General features: G+C 40.8%; 1 protein-coding gene across 1 annotated transcript in view; it reads left to right on the plus strand.

Annotated features, from left to right (window-relative positions):
• SH3BP1 (SH3 domain binding protein 1) overlaps positions 1 to 19,477 on the plus strand; it is a 48,005-nt gene that overhangs the window by 2,546 nt on the left and 25,982 nt on the right. Inside the window, exons 2-6 of the mRNA XM_061582715.1 lie at positions 9,703 to 9,745; positions 11,729 to 11,833; positions 15,003 to 15,079; positions 16,772 to 16,883; positions 18,127 to 18,203. Of these exons, the coding sequence (XP_061438699.1) occupies positions 9,703 to 9,745; positions 11,729 to 11,833; positions 15,003 to 15,079; positions 16,772 to 16,883; positions 18,127 to 18,203 (414 nt within the window). The remainder of the gene's footprint in view (positions 1 to 9,702; positions 9,746 to 11,728; positions 11,834 to 15,002; positions 15,080 to 16,771; positions 16,884 to 18,126; positions 18,204 to 19,477) is intronic.

Consider the following 19,477-nt stretch of genomic DNA (forward strand, 5'->3'; position numbering starts at 1 on the left):
TTGCTTTGTGGTGACCGGGGAGGGGGTGATATCAAGTATAACCTGGAAATAAATAAAATCTGGATGTGAGCAGGCATCTACATCTGTCATAAAGGATGCGAGATCTGGCATCAAGTAGTAACTCTGTTAGATATAGGTTAATAAGAACAGGATCAACAGCTGTTGCTGCTGTTGTTTCAGCTAGCCATATTGTAAAGTAGGGGAAACCCTTAAACCAGGAAAGAGAGAAAACCAGAGTAGATAATGAGATAATGGCTAATGAGATTTTCCTTCCTCAAAAGAGGCGTAATTCTTGATTGAAGAGCCTATACAAATATTTTATATAGTGTTTTAAAGGGTTCAAAGCTGCTTCCACATAAATTATTTATTATAACAAAACCTGTAAGGTAGATTGATATCATCATCACCTTCATATTGCAGATATCTTAATCAAAACATGTTGGACTTTTAATGGTTTCTATGTGAGAATAACAAAACTTTTTAAAATTTAGTGTAATCTTGAGCAGGGGTGAGTAACCTGTGGCCCTCCAGATCTTGCTGGAGTTCATCGGCCCAATTCAGTACGGCCACAATGATCAGAGATGATGGGAATTGTAGTTCAGCAACATTGGGAGGCCCAAAGGTTCCCCATCCTGGAATCTGAGGCTTGACGTTCTTCTTCTGTCTTTGGGTTCCATGACACACCATTCAGTGAGTCCTTAACTGGAGGGGATTTGAACTGATCGGGTGATAAAAGTATATACTCCGTTAGACAGACCAGAGGAGGATTTCATGGAGGCAGGGAAACTTTCAATGAGCTGAATATTCTTTCTCTATTTCACTTTGTTTTTGAACTTTACTGCTTTCTCCCTGCTCAGGTATACTCTCTTTCCCCATGCCCTGCCTGCCTGCCTATCTGTTTTCCTTTTGAAAACCTGGGAATGACATAAGCAGCAGGGCAGGGCTCGTAGGCGTACCAAAGCTGCTTTTCCCGTCTTCCCTGCTTAGTAGTTGTTGTGATTTGAAGGCTGAACTTAGTTGTTACTCATCTCATTCCAGCTGGGTGAGGAGGATCTTTCGCAGAGACAGCAGTTGCTCACATCAGCCATTTTAACAAGTGACATTTAAATATGTTGTGCCATGGAAAAAGCTACGCTCACTATGTGCTTTGGATTCTCATCCTTCAGTGTATTGAGTGGGGGAGTGATAAACCCCCAAAGTGAACACAGTGGGTTAGAGCCAGACGTTGTTGAAGTCGGTGGAACTTATTAATGACTAACTTCATATTTAATTTCAGTGGGGCTTAAGTACAACCCGAGAGCCAGTGTGATGTAGTGGTTAAGGTGTTGGACTATGACCTGGTTCGAATCCCCACATAGCCATGAAGTGCACTGGGTGACCTTGCGCCAGTCACTGCCTCTCAGCCTCATGAAAACCCTTTTCATAGGGTCGCCATAAGTCGGAATCGACTTGAAGGCAGTACATTACATTTAAGTACAACCCAATGCATGAAACATTTTCTTTTAAACTGTGCTGCCCACCACCACCACATGATGGGAGTCAATCATTCAGTTTGCTCCAATCCTTGTCCCCTCATTATATTTTATTATTTCATATTTTCACTGAAGGCTACTGGGCTCAGTCAGAATCAGGTTAAAGGGAATGGAGAGGGGGGGAAATGTTGCATGTACAAAGGATGGCTATGGGAGGGACTTTGTTTAAATGATCCCAAACATCAGGAAAACTTGCTCAACTGCACAACAATTTCTATGATGCATCTGTTAAGACAAACAGTTATCAACATTTCAATATATGTATTTTTAACAGCAGATGTACAAACCTACTCAGAAGTAAGCCCTAGATGGGACTTACTCATAGCTAAGTGTATGTAGGATTGCAGCCTAGATTCATAACTTCAGAGCTTCTGAGTAGGGATGGGTGAGAAATTAGATCCAGTTCGTATTTCAAGCTGACCTATCAAATTTGCACTTTACAAAGCAATATAAGAACTGAAACACAGTCATCCTTCGAAATTCGCACATATATGAATTTTGTGATGCCATTCGCCAACTAAACAATGTGTACAAAAATGAACATATACGGGGAAAGTGTCATAAAAATGAATATATGAGTGAAAATAACAAAAATGCATTATATGACAAGAAATTGCTTGCAAAATGCTTACATTAGTCAGGACTGCCTACAAAAATGTGTTGGAGAAATTCACACTAAAATGCTGGAAAATTTTCATGAGGATTTTTTTTAAAAAAATCACAAATTGCTACAGAAATGTGGAGAACTGAATTCAAGACTGGAAAAATGAGAAACTAAGAGAACTGAAATTGACAGATCTTTCCATCCCTACTTCAGAGCGAGTTTGTTTTTAATGCATAGCTATAGTTTCTTAGGTCTATGCTTTGTAACATTGGGGTCATGTTAGCTCCATGATAACGACTCTGTATAGTTGTACCTTTGTACTGTAATCAAAAATAATCCCTAGGAAAATTAGATTTAGATTGGTAACATTAAAAGATTATCAAATACATCTCACCCTTTTTTAAAACGGAAGACATTTGTTAAAGTGTATGTCGATTTAACTGTCTTTTAATGGCTACACCGCTACAACTGTTTTCTCTGTGTGTTCTCCTTCCCTCCCCTCTCCCTCCCCCCTCCTTCCCCCGCACTTGCTATCCACCCCCTCAGTTGATGGTTTCCTGTTCTTGCATAGCAGAGACGGTTTCAAGGCCTGTTCCTCTCTTTGAATCCTCTGGCATGCTTTAGCCCTTCAGTTAAGCTGGGTCAGCAGTTGCTTAACTTTAAGGGTTTATCTAAACACCACATAACACTGGTTTAACAGTCATTCCCTCTCCTTAGAAAACCTGGGAACTATAGGTCAGTGAGAGATTTCTAACATAATAATATCCTAACCAAACTAAAAATTCCACAATTCTTTGAGGGAGGGAACAGATAAATTGGTATAAAACCAACATAGATGTGTATGGTGCATCCAGATAGTACATTTGTTCTGGGGGAATGAAGAGTGGAATGTGTCTGTTTCTGGGTCTAAAATGGGTCTAAATGTGCTTTCTCTTTGTAATGACAGAAATAACTGGTTTCCACATAACTCAGTTTGTACATCATGGCAAAAGAGCTTGTATTACCTTTGCCAATAGGCTCATTGATATCACAGACACAGGCTTGTGCACTCCCCTACCACCACCTCCTCATATATTCAGATTCTCCCTCTAACCTCCTTGCAGTAATTATACTGTTCCATGAAATCCATATCGGACTAACTACGGTTAGTGCTAACCATAGTTTAACTCCAAACCAGATTTGAAACCTAGGTGAAACTGTGGTTGTGGCCAACTATAGTGATTGCAAACCAGGAAATGAGGGAGGGAATTGTAGCATATGAAGGAAGGAGGGGAAAAGCTGGTTTTAGGTTTGATACGGCCTTTGGCATGGACCTGCTAGTAGGCCCTGGTGGGCTTTCTGATGGTGCCAGGCAATAGCAGTGCTTGGTGGCAAGTAGCTGGGTTTAGAAGCTACCATTTTCATTTCCCTCAGTGCCTCAAGTGTTGTATTGCTTTGGGCATTGTGGGGGATTTAAATAGAAGCTTCTAGACCCAACTTGATGAGAGTGCTGGGAGGATTGGACCTGTGCTTCCTCTGGCTGCTGCCTGATTGGTGATGACCCATGACAGGGCCTTCTTGGTGATTGTGCCTAATGTGTGGAATGCCCTCCCTGGTGAGGTGTGTACATCTGTCTCCTTGATTAGTGACTTTCAGGAGAAATTTAAAGACATTCCTGTTTATCCAGGCATTTGATGGTTGAGAGGTATTGGCCATGGCTACCTTGAAATTAGTAACTGTGAGGATATGTGATTGCTTTTAAATGTTTTTAAAATGTTTAAAATGCTTTTCAGTTTATTTATTTAACGAAATGTATATACCATTAGATTGTAAAAAAAAACCCTATATGCAGTTCAGAAAAAAATTACAGTTATTGATAAAACAGTTAAAAACAAGTAATTAAAACATTTTAAAACAATTAAAACAGACTAAAAATATTAAAACACATCAATATTTATGTGTTGGGATAGGCATACAGCTTGCCTAAACAAAAACGTTTTCAGCAGAATACAGTAAATACACCTGCCTGATGTCAATAGTTAGGGAGTTCCAAAGAGTAGGTGCTGCCACACTAAAAGAATGATTTCTTACAAGTGCAGCATGGGTATTATGCAGCACCTATAGCAGCGACTGTTATGCAGATCAAAGTACTCGAGTGGGCGCATATGGGGCAAAGTCCCAAGCTGTTAAGGGCTTTATATAACACCTTGAACTTGGCTTGGTAACATATCAGCAACCAGTGCAGATCTCTGAACAGAGGTGTTATATGCTGATAGGGTCTCACTCCTGCCAGCATCTGACTGCAGCATTCTGTACTAACTGCAGTTTCCAGGTCAAGTGCAAGGGAAGTCCCACAAAGAGTGCATTGCAGCAATCTAGTCTTAAAGTCACCAGTGAGTGAACTACTGTGGTTGAGCTTGCCCAGTGCGGGAATGGTCATAGTTGTCTTACCAAGCACAGCTGATAAAAGTCACTTCTAGCGATTGAGGCTACCTGGGCCTCCAGTGACAGAGCTGGATCCACAAGCACTCCCAGACTGTGTATACCTTGAGTAGGACAACAGATGGAGCCTCCCAGGGCAATTACTTGCAGTTTCTGACTGTCAGGTGAATTTTGGCCATGCTGTATTTACTGCTTGGTATTGTCTGCCTTAAAAATGTAAGAAGAGCCCTACTAACTCTGACCAAAAGGTTGTACACTCCAGATGCTTTTGGGAAGCCCACAAAGAGGGTAATAGCATTTTGTGATCTCCAGCAACTGTCTCTGCCACTGGAGGTATTATACAGCCATCATAACTAGTAGCCATTGACAGCCTTATCCTCCATGCTTTTTTGACTCATCCCCTTTTAAAGCCATCTAAGTTGGAGGCCAGCATCACCACATCTTATGAATTCCATAAAACAACTATGCAACGCATGATGAAGTAGCTCTTTTTGTCGGTCTTGAATATCTCGAAATATCAGCTTTATTTAATGGCCCTGGATCCTAGTATTATGACAGAAGGAAAAAGATGTCCCATTACTTACTTTCTGCACATCATGCATCGTTTTTCAAACCTCTATCATGTCCCTCTTTACTTTTTTTTGTAAATTAAAAAGCCTCAGATGCTGTAATTGCTCATAGGAGAGTTGTTCCAGCCCTCTGGTCATTTTGGACACCATATTCTGTACCTTTCCAGCTCTAGAACATCCTTTTCGAGCATTCAGAAAGTGGGCATGCCATACATCTGTATAAAGGCATTAAGATATTAGCAGTTTTACTTTTGATCCCTTTCCTAATGATCATCACTAGCATGGCATTCACTTTATTCATAGCTGCTACACACACTGGGTTGGCATTTTCATTTTTTAAGCTCTCCACTACAACCCCAATGTCTCTTTCTTGACTGTTCACCACCAGATGAAACCTCATCAGCGAATATGTGATTTTTAGGAATTTTTGCCTCAGTGTGCATCACTTAACATTCAGGGTGGTTCTAGACAGGTGCTAACTGTGGCACTGGTATTCCTCATGCACACAAGTGTGTTTTTTTCTGTATCCACGTGACTTCATCATCAAAATGTCAGCCCATACTTTTTGTCTGTTGAATCTGGATTTACTCTTTCTGGGGACAATCCAAGAAGTTTTTTTTAAAAAACCTTTGTCAATGGACTGTTTACAATATTTATAAGCACACTTCTTTACCTACCCATCTCCATGTTTGAATTAACAGGTTTTCGGCATGCCTTCATCTCCTGTGTAGGATAGAGTGGAAATGAAATTGTTTCAGAAATGGAAAGGGGGTTGGGGAGGAGAGCAGGGTTAATACCAAGTTACAGCCTGCAGGAATTACTTATGCTGCTGCTGCTGCTGCTGCACATTTAGAGCTGACTGATCCTGATGACATAAAGAAAGGGATTGATTAACATTTAAGGCCTTGGAGTTTTTGTCTCCTTACCACCCTTCTCCCTGCCTCAGCAGCTTTCTTCAACAGTGCCATCCTCTTTTAAGCTTGTCCTGGAGTCTGTATGCAAAGCTTCACACACCTCAGTCTGCTGATTGTTCTTCTTTCCCTGCCCTTCATTCTGGGTGCAGCCTTGTCCCTGAAAGAAGAAGAACCGGAACTGCAGAATTTTTAATGTGCAAGTGAGTGTGTAACCCCTTGTCAGAGGAGGAAGGAGGTAATGGCAGAGTGAGGTGTCTGTTCCTCTGTTGATAAGTGACACTGAATACTCTACATTGCGAGACACTTGTTTTTAAATGTTTCTCCATTTCTACTATGTAGTGCTTTCTGGTGTCTAAGCATGGGTCACATCCACACTGTACATTTATACCACTTTAGCAGTCATGGAGAATTCTGGGAACTGTTGTTTGCTAAGGATGCTGGGAAGTGTAGTTCTGTGAGGTCAGGACCCTAACTACAGTTCCCAGGAATCTTTGGGGAAAGCCATGACTGTTAAAGTGGTATAAGTGCTTTAAATGTCTGGTATGGATGTCACTCTTATCTCAAGGCAAGTTCTAAGTTGCCCTGTATCACTGGCCTTTGGAATACGCAACCTTTAGCATGAAGGTTTCAGCTGCCAGGACTGACAGTCTGAAGGAAGTTGGGAAAGTGAGCTAGATTAGAGTGGTGGCATATGCATTTCCAAAGAAAAGGATACAGACTTGCATACATTTTTGCATGTACTAATGTATACTAATTACTGCAATTTAAATAGAAATACAGTCCATCTTATCATAATGAGGAAGACCAGGACTAGGTGACCTGTGTGTATGCTAAGTCTGCTGTCCAGGTGCTAACTGTTGATGGGCAATTTCAAGGTCATAGAATCATAGAATAATAGAGTTGGAAGGTGCCTATAAGTCTGTCAAGTCCAACCCCCTGCTCATGACAGGAATCCAAATCAAAGCATTCCCAATAGATGGCTGTCCAGCTGCCTCTTGAATGCCTCCAGTGTTGGAGAGTCCACTACCTCTCTAGGTAATTGGTTCCATTGTCGTATGGCTCTAACAGTTAGGAAGTTTTTCCTGATGTTCAGTCAAAATCTGGCTTCCTGCATCTTGAGCCCATTATTCCATGTCCTGCACTCTGGGACGATTGAGAAGAGATCCTGGCTCTCCTCTGTGTGGCTATCTTTCAAGTACTTGAAGAGTGCTATCATATCTCCCCTCGGTCTTCTCTTCTCCAGGCTAAACATGCCCAGTTCTTTCAGTCTCTCCTCATAGGGCTTTGTTTCCAGTCCCTTGATCATCCTTGTTGCCCTATTCTGAACCTGTTCCAGTTTGTTGGCATCCTTCTTGAAGTGCGGAGACCAGAACTGGACGCAGTACTCAAGATGAGGCCTAACCAGTGCTGAATAGAGTCCTTGCTCTGCCTTTTCAAACTGGACTTGGACCAGACAGCCCTTCAGACAGAGCCAGAAAAGCAAGTCAGCTGGCAATCTAGTAAGTTGAGAGTCAAGGAAGAACAGCCCGAATTGATTACACCTTGATCTTGACTTGAAAGCAGAGTTTTTTGTACCTATCCCATCTTTTGTGCCAAGGCAGCTAACAATGATTAAAATTCAATACAACAATTAAAAACCATTAAGAGCAGCACATGTAAATAATGAAATAATAAATAGCAAAGCTAAAACCATCAAGAGAGGAGAAGCTCATCCCAACAATTAAGGGAGAGAAATCCTTCCTGCACTTGGGGCTTCTGGATAGTGATGGAAAGATCTGTCCATTTCAGTTCTCTCGGTTTCTAATTTTTCCAATTTTCAGTTCAGATCTTCAGGTTTCTGCAGAGATAATCGAAAAGTGTTTTAAAACCTCATGAAAATTCTTCAGCATTTTAGTGTGAATTTCTCCTAATATACAAATTTTTGTATGCAGTTTTGACTAATGTACACATTTTACAAGCAATTTCTTCAAATATTATGAATGTTTGTGTGATTTCCATGAATATATTCGTTTTAAGCACATTTCCTCTTAATATATGCATTTTTGTAAACATTGATTGAAGAACTGCGTAACAAAATTCAGACAAGGAGAAATTTTGAAGGATGGCTGTGTTTTGATTCTCATGTGGTTGCGGAAAATACAAATTTGATAAATTCAGCTTTAAAGACAAGCTAAATCAAATTTCTCCCCCACCCCTACTTCTGGATGCCCTCCAAAACAACATGAGCCTTCACCCGTCACCAGAAGGCCAACAGTGAAGGGGTGGAACAAACTTCTAATGTGAAGCACTTTCATAACTTTGGTGCCATTGCAGAAAAGGCTCCATCCTGGGTTATCCCCCACAATACTTCAGACAGCAGTGGAATTAAGATCAGGGCCTTTGAAGAAGGTCTTAACAATGAGTAGGTATATAGGCAAGTTGCTCAGATTGAGGGTCCAGGTGGAACTCCTTTGTGTCTTTTGTCACCTGCAGTATTACTCTGGCACTGGCAAAGAGAGTAAAGTGGAAGGCTGTGGGTGCAATCTAGTCCTTAATTCAAGGTGCATTATGCTCATCCCAGTGGTGGCTGGTGCCCATTGGGACTCATGGCGTGGAAGGCAGAGAGGCCAACAGTAGGTGGAGCCAGAGCCAATGACAGGCAGAGCCAACTAATTCTAGTTTTTGTCCTCCTCCTCCTCCTCCTCCCTGCTGAGTTCTGTGAAAGCAACACTGAGACCAAGGATGAGGAAGTAGACAGGCAGCACCATCTCCTGAACGGGATGTAAGTAAGGATAGCAGTTAGGCAGGGGTTGGCTGAAGGTAGACTGAGGTTGGTGTGGCAGCACCCCACCTTTCCTAATGGACCAGCCGCCGCCCCAGCTCATCCCATTTAACCTTCTATTGCGTTATAACCTCGCATTACATTTTAATGGTATTTCAGGTCAGGAGTTTTGTGCTAAATGCTCCAATGTTTATTTGGGAATACTTTCCCTTGTCTTAAGGTCATATGCAATCAACAACAGAAATCATAATCCAACATGACTTTCCATCCTTTTAAATCTACTGAGCAGGCAAAGGTGACAACTTTCTAGCAGGAATTTGACTCCTTCTCATAAGCAGGTTAGTTATTATATGGCATGAAATATAGATAGATTAGATGTGTTGTGAAAGCCAGGACAACAAGATATATGTAAATATAAGTCTGTACCTACTAAGGAGGTAATGGATAGAGGATTGGATTTGGAAATGGAAGTTATGGGTTCAAAGTCCTACCCAGTCATGAAGCTCTCTGAGGAATCTTAGACCAGTCATTCTCTCTTTTCCAGGGAACCATTGCATACGCTGGCCATGGCCCCTCAGAAAACTGGCCAGATACAAATGTGATAAACATATATGCAAGTAATAGATACAGACAAGCTCTTCATTCTGTCCCACACTGATGTGTTTGAAAATGTCAAAATATAAAACACAATACACATTCTGGCCACAGGGTTCTGTCTAACTGTACAAAATTGGTGGCAGATAAAATAATTAAGTCCTGATATCAAAAAAGTTTGCCATTATCTAGTACTTTGAATTTTGTTCTGATCTCCCCCACAGCCACCAATGAACGTGCTAAAGCATATAATGTTCATTTATAGTTTGTCTCTTTGACTCCTTTTTTCCCTCTTCCTCTTCCATAGAGCCCAAGAAACAGCTGAATACTTGACAGAAGACTTGCTACAGGTGAGGCGTGGATCTATCTGTGGGCATGTGCTTACCTGTACCTGAAGGCATGAAGAGAAAGAATCCATTGTCTTAGTGTGTAATTTGCTTGTTCTTTGCTCATGCCTGAGTCACAGAACAGTTTTTTTACCTGCTCCCTAGAGAATGATCCAGATGTTGAAATGAGAGATGTCTTTTACGCTTCAGCCTCTACTATGGTTGGAGTAGGTCCCCAGGAGATCTCATGAGCTAATGAAACAAAACTCAGAGCTAGGGACAGACTTGAAAATCACAAGGGCACTGATTCTCAAATGAATGGTTCTACACATGTATAGACACACCCCAAAGCCTTCAAATTCTATTCCACCAAATCTGCACTTCAGTGTTATTTTTATGTTTGCAGTACTTAAGCCTGTGAGATAAAAAATGGCTACTAATATAAATAAAATTATTTATTTATTTTATAAAAACATTTGTATACCATTATTTCATTAAAAACATCAAAGTGGTTTACAACATATTAAAAGCAACAACCACAGAATCATAAAAAACAAAACAAAGGTCAACCGTAATGTAGAAAAAAGTGTGCCACAACTGTCATTTAGAAGAAAGTATGCCACAATAAACATGCTTGCATTTATTTTATTGCCTTTTCATGCTTTACTTTATTTATGGGTGGCCAATCTGTGACATGATGCCATAAGAAGCCCAGGGTTACAGGAGTTTTTGGCATTGCTGAACAGGAGCAGGAAGGTCCATCTATGCTACAGAATCAAGTCTATACTTTCCAGCATTGTGCTACTACAAATCTTGTCCCTGGCTTAGGAAAGTAGAGCAAAACCAGCTCTACTTTCCTGAGCCAGGGACCAGATTTGTAGAAGTTCATAGAATCAGACTGCATCTCTCTTCAATTTATACAACATTAGAGTTGCATGGAATCTTGGAGGCCACCTAATCCAAATCAATGCAACTACAGAATTCCTGGCAGGTGTTCATCCAGCCTCTGCTTAAAGACCTCCAACAAAGGAGAGTTCATGACATCACAAGGCAGCCTGTTCCTCTATTTGAACAGCTCTTGTAAGGCAGTATCTTGTAATGCACACTAGAGCAGCAATGTCTTATTCCCTCGATTTGACTTCTAATGTATGGTTCTCAAATGGTCACCACCATTTAACATGATATTTGGGGGTTTGCAGAATTCAGAGTACACTGACAAGGGCTTTATACACATACCATATATTTTAAAGCACAAGATTTTCCCCCAAGAATCCTGGAAAGTGCACTTTGCCTCTCACAGAACTACAGTTCCCAGTACCATTGCAAAACTACAGTTCCTATTATTCTCTGGGTAGAAGTTATGTGCTTTAAATATATCACATGTACACAGCCAAATGTTATAGAAGACTAGAGATGGGCAACTGAGGGGTAGAAGAGCTGTGTGGACAGTAAAGGCATTATTGGAGGCTATGGGGGGAAGAATCATATGGGGTGTAAAAACCCAGCTGTTTGGGTCCACTAACAAACTAATCTACAGATCCATGCACATTATTTGCTTGGGCAGTCAATCTTTCTTTTCCATTTCTGTGAAGGATACTGATCTGCATACATGCCGTTGCATGTGTCTGTATAGTTTGGGTTTCTTTACTTAAATTAATTGGGTAGTCTTTATGGAGAAAACTTCTGTGGATGTAACAGAGCACATTTGCTTGTAAACAGTCTCAGGATGCGATGCACTCTAGTGAAATGTCTTTATGTTTTCAAACATACATTTGCTTTCTTGATTGTCAGAAATGTGTTTAAAAATGAGACTTTCAGAAATCCAGACGTTTCTAATGCCAAAATCTGCATGAAATCTCATGGAAGCAGAAGACACTTCCCTCTGCAGTACACTGTAGTAGTTCTTGGAAAGAAAGAAAAAAGTTCTAGAATTGAAATAGATGCATGGGAGGAAAATTTCCCCCCCTTTTCTCTCTCTTAACTGTTTGGCTCTCTCCTTTTTTCTAGGTTGAACAGAGGATTGAACCAGCCAAGCGTGCGGCACACAATGTACACAAGAGGCTTGTGGCTTGTCTCCAGGGCCAATATGGGGCAGACATGGACAAACGGGTGGTAAGAGCTTTTGCCTCACTTTTTTTCTTTCTTCCTAAGTCAAACGAATTACTTGCTATGTGGGAGTTCAATGATTGGCACCCTCCACATTTTTCTACCTTAAAAGGGGCTATTTGCCTCAGAGTCACGGCACAGTGGGAAAGGGTCTAATTTAGGAATAGGCAACTTGGTGCCCTCTAGATGTTTGGGACTGCAATTCCCATCAATGCCAGCATGGCCAAAGGTCAGGAATTTTCTGTGTTTTAGACCAACAAACATCTGGAAGGCACAAAGTTGCCTTTACCTGGTCTAACTCTATGTCCTGTGCCAGTTCCCCAATATAAATTCCTCTCTGGAGCTCATAGCAGCTTGAGTAGTGATTTGGATTGGGACTGCAGCATAGGGACAAAAAGTTAGATCCTCCTCCCCCTGCACCACTGCCCTAACCCAAATTTCCACCCTGTCCCCAATGGCAGATGTGGAGAGTTCTCATCGCAGAACCCCCAACAATATTATTTGTTTGTTTAGAACTAGCAGCCGTGTACCTGGCATTGCTCAGGAATTTTTTGAAACCAAAAGATCAGTGCAATTTTAAAAGGTTCAGTCCACCATCTTGATTCAAAATGGTGTCCAGTTGAATCACCATTTTGCTTTGTGATCTCAGCATCCATCTTACAAAATTGGTTACGATATCGAAGAGGTGTCCAAATGCTTAGTGAACAGACAAACAACTTTCCAAAATAGTCTGTGTCCACACAACGGTGTTAATGTGAATGTGGGTCAGTTTTTCCATGTGTACATTTGCGTGCTGAATTCCACACATGAACGCGTTCAATTTTATATACCAAATTTATATCTGGTGGCTTCCTTTCCTCCCTTTTCCTTTTCAGCCTCCTGTATCTGCAAGGACAGTTTTTATTTTAATACAGGTGTTTTGTGCAAGAGCACTTCTGCACAACAGAACTGTTTTTAAAAAAACAACTTACAGTGAATGTCCCTTCAGCAAAAACTGGTGGGAAAAGGCAGGCTGCATTCTTTCCTTTGGGCAGATGGAAACAAAATGGAAGTAGGGGATATGGCACCCAGAGAAACATCACCATCCATGTAAAAAAATGCTGCCCACACAATGTGCTGGATGAGGACAGCTTGTGGGCAAAGCAAAAAAAATTAGACACACAAGGCACTTCAGATCCACATTAAACTCATATATGGACAAGCCATAGTAGATATTTCAGTCTCACTTTATAGCTCTCAAAGCATTGTGCAAAAGAGTCTCAAAATAAAACTGCATTCAAATCTAGGACAGGAACAGAAATCATATGGTGTTAATATGGAACCATTTCCTCTCCTTGTCCTTATTGTTTGTGGTTTGGCCCCTCAGTCCAACCCCTATTCTGCACTTAAGTTAGTGATTTCCTGGGCAGTAGTGGGAATTTACCCCAGAGGCGAAGAAGAGCAAGTAAATTGTTGCAGAGCGAAAGAGAGGGATCCCTCTCTTGTTTTTCATCTGCTCTTTGAGATTACATAAGAGAGAAACCTCTATAATGCTAAAAGTGGCGAGCCCTGAGTTCTGGGACTTAAGGCATAAAAACTCTTTGCAGATTGTATTCAGTCATCATTGCAAGGGTGTCCCTGTTGTAGAAGGGGATGCTGAATTAACAACTCTCCTGGATCTATTGTTAGGTTGGGTGTAAAATGAAGGATTTAATCTCTACAGGTATATCCACATTCTTGAATATGGTTTAATCTGTTATTGATAACTGGCACTAACAACACATCCTGTGATCTATCTATCATCTTTGGCTAGCATTCCATTTGTGGGTTTTTTTGTAACATGTAAGCCTGTGCCCAGCACCCGCTCCAGGTTTTTTGTGGGGAGGGGCTGGGGAGCAGCTCAGGCAAGATGACTTCAGTGGGATTCCTCTCTTCCACTCTGCAATAATTTACTTGATCTCCCTTTGCCTCTGGGGTAAATTCCCACTACTGCCCAGAAAGAAAAGACAAATGCATGAGCAGATAGTGACATCTGTTGTTCTTTCTCCCGTTCATTGCTTGTTGATGCTCTTCCTCTGGGCCAGAGGAACAGAGCTGGTAAGCAGATAGCAATGGCAAGAGGAACACCAATAAGCTGGAGGGTTCTGATGTTCAGCGTTGTGCCCATCTCTGCTGAGGTGTAAGCCTTGGCAGGTGCCTGACACCACCACCAACTGACTGAACCTGCCTGTATTTCGTTAAAGTGGTAGACATATGCACAGTCAAACTGTGCGTGAATTGCTGGCCTTTTCTTTTAGTCATTGTCCTGTTCTTCTTCCTTAGTTATTGGAGCTTTTTAATTTTATTCTGAATTTGCATCATTCCACCAGTGTATCCCATTGATCATAGACAACTTGTTAATTTTTCTACTAATTTCTTTCAGTTGGATGAGATAAACCAGGCAAGGTCACATGTTTTCTCCACCTCAAAAACAATATAATGCACCCAATATTTGCATATTCCACCAGTGCAGTTTCTCTTCTTTTAAATTTGCTTTTAGTGGGCAAAGAACATGTGCATATCCACTATTGCTTATGTAATCTTGAAAAGAAAAGTGTGCAAAACTACCTGCTTCAATACAGAAATATTTTAGCATTTTGAGAATATTTTCTTATTTTATTAAAATTCTGTTTTTCTTTGAATTGGTCTGCTCTCCTTCTCCATCTCATTCAAACACATTTCTCTGGGCAATGAAATTGACTAAACCACAAACTACTTGATCATCTGGTTTAGTAAATTTCACTTCTCCATTTACTTGCATTGGTCATGGGGAAGCTGCTCAATTACAAATTTGGAAAAATACTCCTGCCACCTCTGTTATATTTATACAATTATAATCAAACTACCATAGCGGGACGAACTCATGTGACAGTAACAATAAGGGGGGAAAGTGACTCCATCTTTGGTTATTGATACTCACCTATTGTTACAGTTGCCACGGATTCTTATGCCAATAATGGGGGAACTGAGGAAAGTTCCTACCATCCAGAAGATCCCACAATGTAGCTGGAAAGTGTGAGATGTATTTTGCATTGTTCAGCCTATTATGGTGATAGACACTGACAGGCATTGGAGGACTTCACTCTGTTTCAGGAAAAGATAGGGGCTTTGCCTTATTTATTCATTGCCTCTTCTTATTTTCTGATTCTTTCTGTAGAAAAAGTTACCATTGATGGCGCTGTCAATGACCATGGCAGAAAGCTTCAGGGAACTAGACAATGATTCCAGTCTTGGGTAAGAATCCCTATGTTTTATGGATTAAAGAGCATGCAAAGTGTTTATCTGTAGAACTTAAGATAGCAACATACATTCCAAGTTGCTCATTTTGAGAGTCACATGAAAGATGCCGTTATTTTGTCAATATGGTTTAGAAAATCATAGTTGCTTCATTCTAAATCAGGAACCTTCTTTGCAGGATAGAACAATTTTGTTTTGTTTTAAATTTACATTGTGTTTCCAGAAAGCTGATACCCTTTCTACTTACAGTGTGGCTGACGTTGATCTTGAAAATATTTCTGCAAAAATAGAAGAGCAAGCTGAGGCTCCTTCACTGGTGCAATATCACAGACTTTGGCTGCAGACACTCTAGGTGTTCCTTTTGCACACCGCCCAGAGAGCCACTCGCTATGGGCGGTTTAAAAATGAAACAAATAAATAAAAATAAAATAAATAAATAAAAACAGCCAGATCATTTTCTCTGGCTTCAGATTAAAATGTGTTCGCCCATAGCTGGACATATTTCCCCTTTCCGCTGCTGATCTCAGACCTTTTAGGACTGCCCATAGCAAAGTGTTGGGCCAATCACTGTCTCTGCCCAATCTACAGCAAAGTGTTTTCATTTGACACACCATGAAGTGGCAGCAAGTTGACCTACCATCTAGTTTTGATTTCTGTGTGAAGCTGATTTCTCAGAGAACTCCACTGAAGCTCCCCCAGGTTTTAGAGTAAAAAGGGAGTCCCTGCCAGGAGTTGACGGGCATTGAACCTGCGTCCTTCTGCATGCAAGGCAGATGTTTCCCACTGAGCTACAGCCCTTCCCCTTGCACAGAACTTATGTGAAGGTTAGACTATGTCCAGTCTTTATTGAACATTTGTTCTGATTTGTTTGCCAGCAGGTTATATGACAAGTTCATCCTGAATTCATCTTGATTTGTTTGTATGGTGGTTATACATCTTCCTGTTAACCATTAGTTCATCCCTCACTCTTCCATGCATTTTCCCGTCACTTTACAAATCACAAGAAGTTCATTTTTTTCTTTCTTATTTATTTTAAGTGGATTTGTTGCACCAGGTCAACAAACTACTTTAGGTCCATTGTAATTGTGCAAATCTAAATTTCTGGTCTGCAGTTGAAACCCTTCCACAAAATACTGACAGTCTGGAGGTGTCCACCGAATTAAATTATGCCACACATGCTGACCTCCTGCTAGGTCCAGTGTGGTCTAGTAATACCCAACAGAAACCATCAGGGAAGTGGTGGGGTTTTTTTGTAAAGGCCATGGATCAGGCCCTGGTGCTCACAGGAAAACCTGTGTATGTTCTTCTCTAACTCCCAAGTGCAGTGATTCAGAATTTGGGCCAAACTAAATGAAATGGCAATTGATTGCATTTTATTTAATAAATAGCTTCTGGGCGGTGGGATCTAGGCTAGCACCACTGCAGAGGGGGAAGAGAGGATTTAACTCATTGCTCCCACTTTTTTTTACTGATAGTTTATTGAAGTTTTTGCCTTCATTTTCATTCAAAATTTCTTTCCCTCACACAACCCATAAATCCCTTTACAGTGATGGTTTAAGTCTGCCGGTTTAGGAGAGAGAGAGAGATCTCACTGACAATTAATGCTCCTCATCTTTCAGGCCAATTGAAAGAGAGATTAGCTCAGGTTAGATACATTGCTGTAACTCTTTCTTCCTTGTTTGTTTACAGGAAAGCTCTAGAAATGACCTGCTTCATTCAGAGTATGCTAGCCAGGATTCTTGCTGAGTTTGAAATGGCCCTCGAACGAGATGTCCTACAACCTCTAAATAAACTGAGTGAGGTATCCTTCATTTCATTCTCTTGTTTCCCCTCATTTCTGCTTGGTCTTTGAGTATTCCCTTTTTCTTCTCCGCTGATCCCCCTTTGCTTTCCCTTCCATTTTATTTCTCTGACTGATGCAGGTAACAGGCTGCTTCCAAATGGGTGGCTCCTAGCACTAACCAATCATTGCTCTTACATTATAAGGTATGAGCAGAATTGCAATGAACGTTCCACACTATTGGGAGGATTGAGCTTTTTCTATATGTACATTCCACTATATGTTTAAATCACGGGCGTGTGATATAGTTGGCCTGGGTGAGGAAGGCAAAGGTTTAGTTCTCTTGAGTGGCCATGTGAAGCTAAGCACATATTCACTATAACCTTTGCAGTGGTGGGTGCCATTTATATCACCCATTTTTATCAATCTTTTAATAAGCACTAAAATGCTATTTTTAAAAATTAAAATAGTGAAATGCAGTGATGTACGAATCTGTCAATTTCAGTTTCTCTCAGTTTCTTACTTTTCAAGTCTAGTTCTCCACATTTCCACATCAGTTGGTGATTTTTTTTAAAAAAAAGAAGTCCTCATGAACATTCATAAGCATTTTAGTGCAAATGTCTCCTAATATGCTCATTTTTCTATACAATTTTGCCTAACGTACAAATATTAATGACAAGACAACTCCTGCCATCATGCATATATCAAATTCACACTTTCTGAAACAATACGAAAACCAAAACACAGCCATGCTTTGAAATTTGCACTTATTCGAATTTTGCAATGCAGTTCGACAATCAAATAATCTTTTAAAAAATGCATAGGTTAGGGGAAAGTGTGCATAAAAATGAATATATGAATGAAAATAGCATACAAAAATGCATTATATGACAAGAAATTGCTTGCAAAAATGTGTACATTACTCAAAACTGCCTGCAAAAATGTGCTTATTAGGAGAAATCACACCAAAATGCTGGAAATTTTTCATGAGGATTTTTGTTTAAATGGCAAATTGCTGCAGAAATGTGGAGAACTGAATTTAAGATTAGAAAAATGAAAAACTGAGAACCAAAATTGTCAGATCTTTCCATCCCTAGTGCAGACAGTACTGAACTGGATAGACCAATAGTCTGACTCAGTATACGACAGCTTCCTATGTTCATAGTAAATGCCTTAATGTGAATGGAAGCACCCACAGTAATTCTTGACAAATGGGCAAGGAGTACTGCTGTGCCTAACTTGTCCCCATCCCAATCTCTTCCAGGAGGAGCTGCCCACCATCCTGAAACACAAAAAGAATATTCAGAAACATATCCTGGATTGGAATGCCATCAAGAGCCGGTACTGAGACAGGGCTGGGAGAGGAAGGGAGAGATGGAGAGGGTGTGTTTGGGAAGTTATTTTCTGTTACATCAGCTCTGCTTTGAGCAATCTTTTTTTGCCATCCAAAGGCTGAGTTAACTATTCGTATGGGGGATCATAGGCTGATTCAGATGGTTCTGCCCAGGGCCATGAAGCTTGTGACTTTTAGTCATCATCTCTCTAAAACAAGCAAACCCAAAGAGAAAAGGACAGGGTAGATGGGGAAGGGGGGGGTGGAAGCACTGATCTTTCAGTAGTATATCAACATGAAAATTAAACTGAAATACATTCAATTCATGTAGGTGTCTTTAATGGCTGTATACACCTCTTTGCCTGTTTAGTGGTGTCAGTCAGGTTATATACATTATTGTCCCATATTGTTATCAGTTTTCACTGCAAGTCAGCATAAAAATATACACACACAAAGGCTGTGATCAGATACCTGTCTTTTCAACTGGTGGTTGTTTATTCCCACATTCAGTAGCAAAGTACTTCATTATCCCATCAGCAGGGATTCAGCCAGAAGCAACTTGCTGGGGTGGGGCAGAGCTGCTATGCTAGTTTCCCGGCAGGTGGGTCACTGTTACTTACCGTGAGGGAGAAGAAAAGGGGTGAGGCGGCAGGGAGGCTGGCATGGTACAAACCCTCTGTGGGGACAATCTGGCACTCCTGCCAGTCCCAATAGGCAACAGTGACAGCTGCTTCTGGGATGAACAACTGCTGTTCCTTCCTTCCTGGCAAAAAAATCCAACCGTGGCTAAACCATATTGAATAAAGACTTATGGAGGCTGCTGTCTTTGAAAAACGCACTCTAACACAGTGGTTCCCAACCTTTTTCTCCCATGGACCACTTGAAAATTGCTGAGAGTCTTGGCTTATACTGTATCCTATTTTATTGCACTGCAATTTGCATTCTGTAGAATTCAAACTGAAATACAATAAACTACAACATAAGAAATAAAAGGAGCAGTAAAAATATAATTAAAGATCAATATGACTATTTAATGTGGACATGTCACGGACCACCTGAAAGAAGCTTTATGTACCATAGGCCAGAACTGCAGAGCTTGGAAAAGTTACTTTTTTGAACTACAACTCCCATCAGCCCCAGCCAGCATGGCCACTGGATTGGGCTGATGGGAGTTGTAGTTCAAAAAAGTAACTTTTCCAAGCTCTGGACACGGCTCTAGAGATGTCTGTACTGTCTCTTTTTCAAGTATCTTGGAGAAGCGCAATAAATTAATTCTGGTGTT

This window comes from Rhineura floridana, chromosome 8 (genome assembly GCF_030035675.1).
Source record: "Rhineura floridana isolate rRhiFlo1 chromosome 8, rRhiFlo1.hap2, whole genome shotgun sequence".
In the NCBI taxonomy this organism is placed as follows: Eukaryota; Metazoa; Chordata; class Lepidosauria; order Squamata; family Rhineuridae; genus Rhineura; species Rhineura floridana.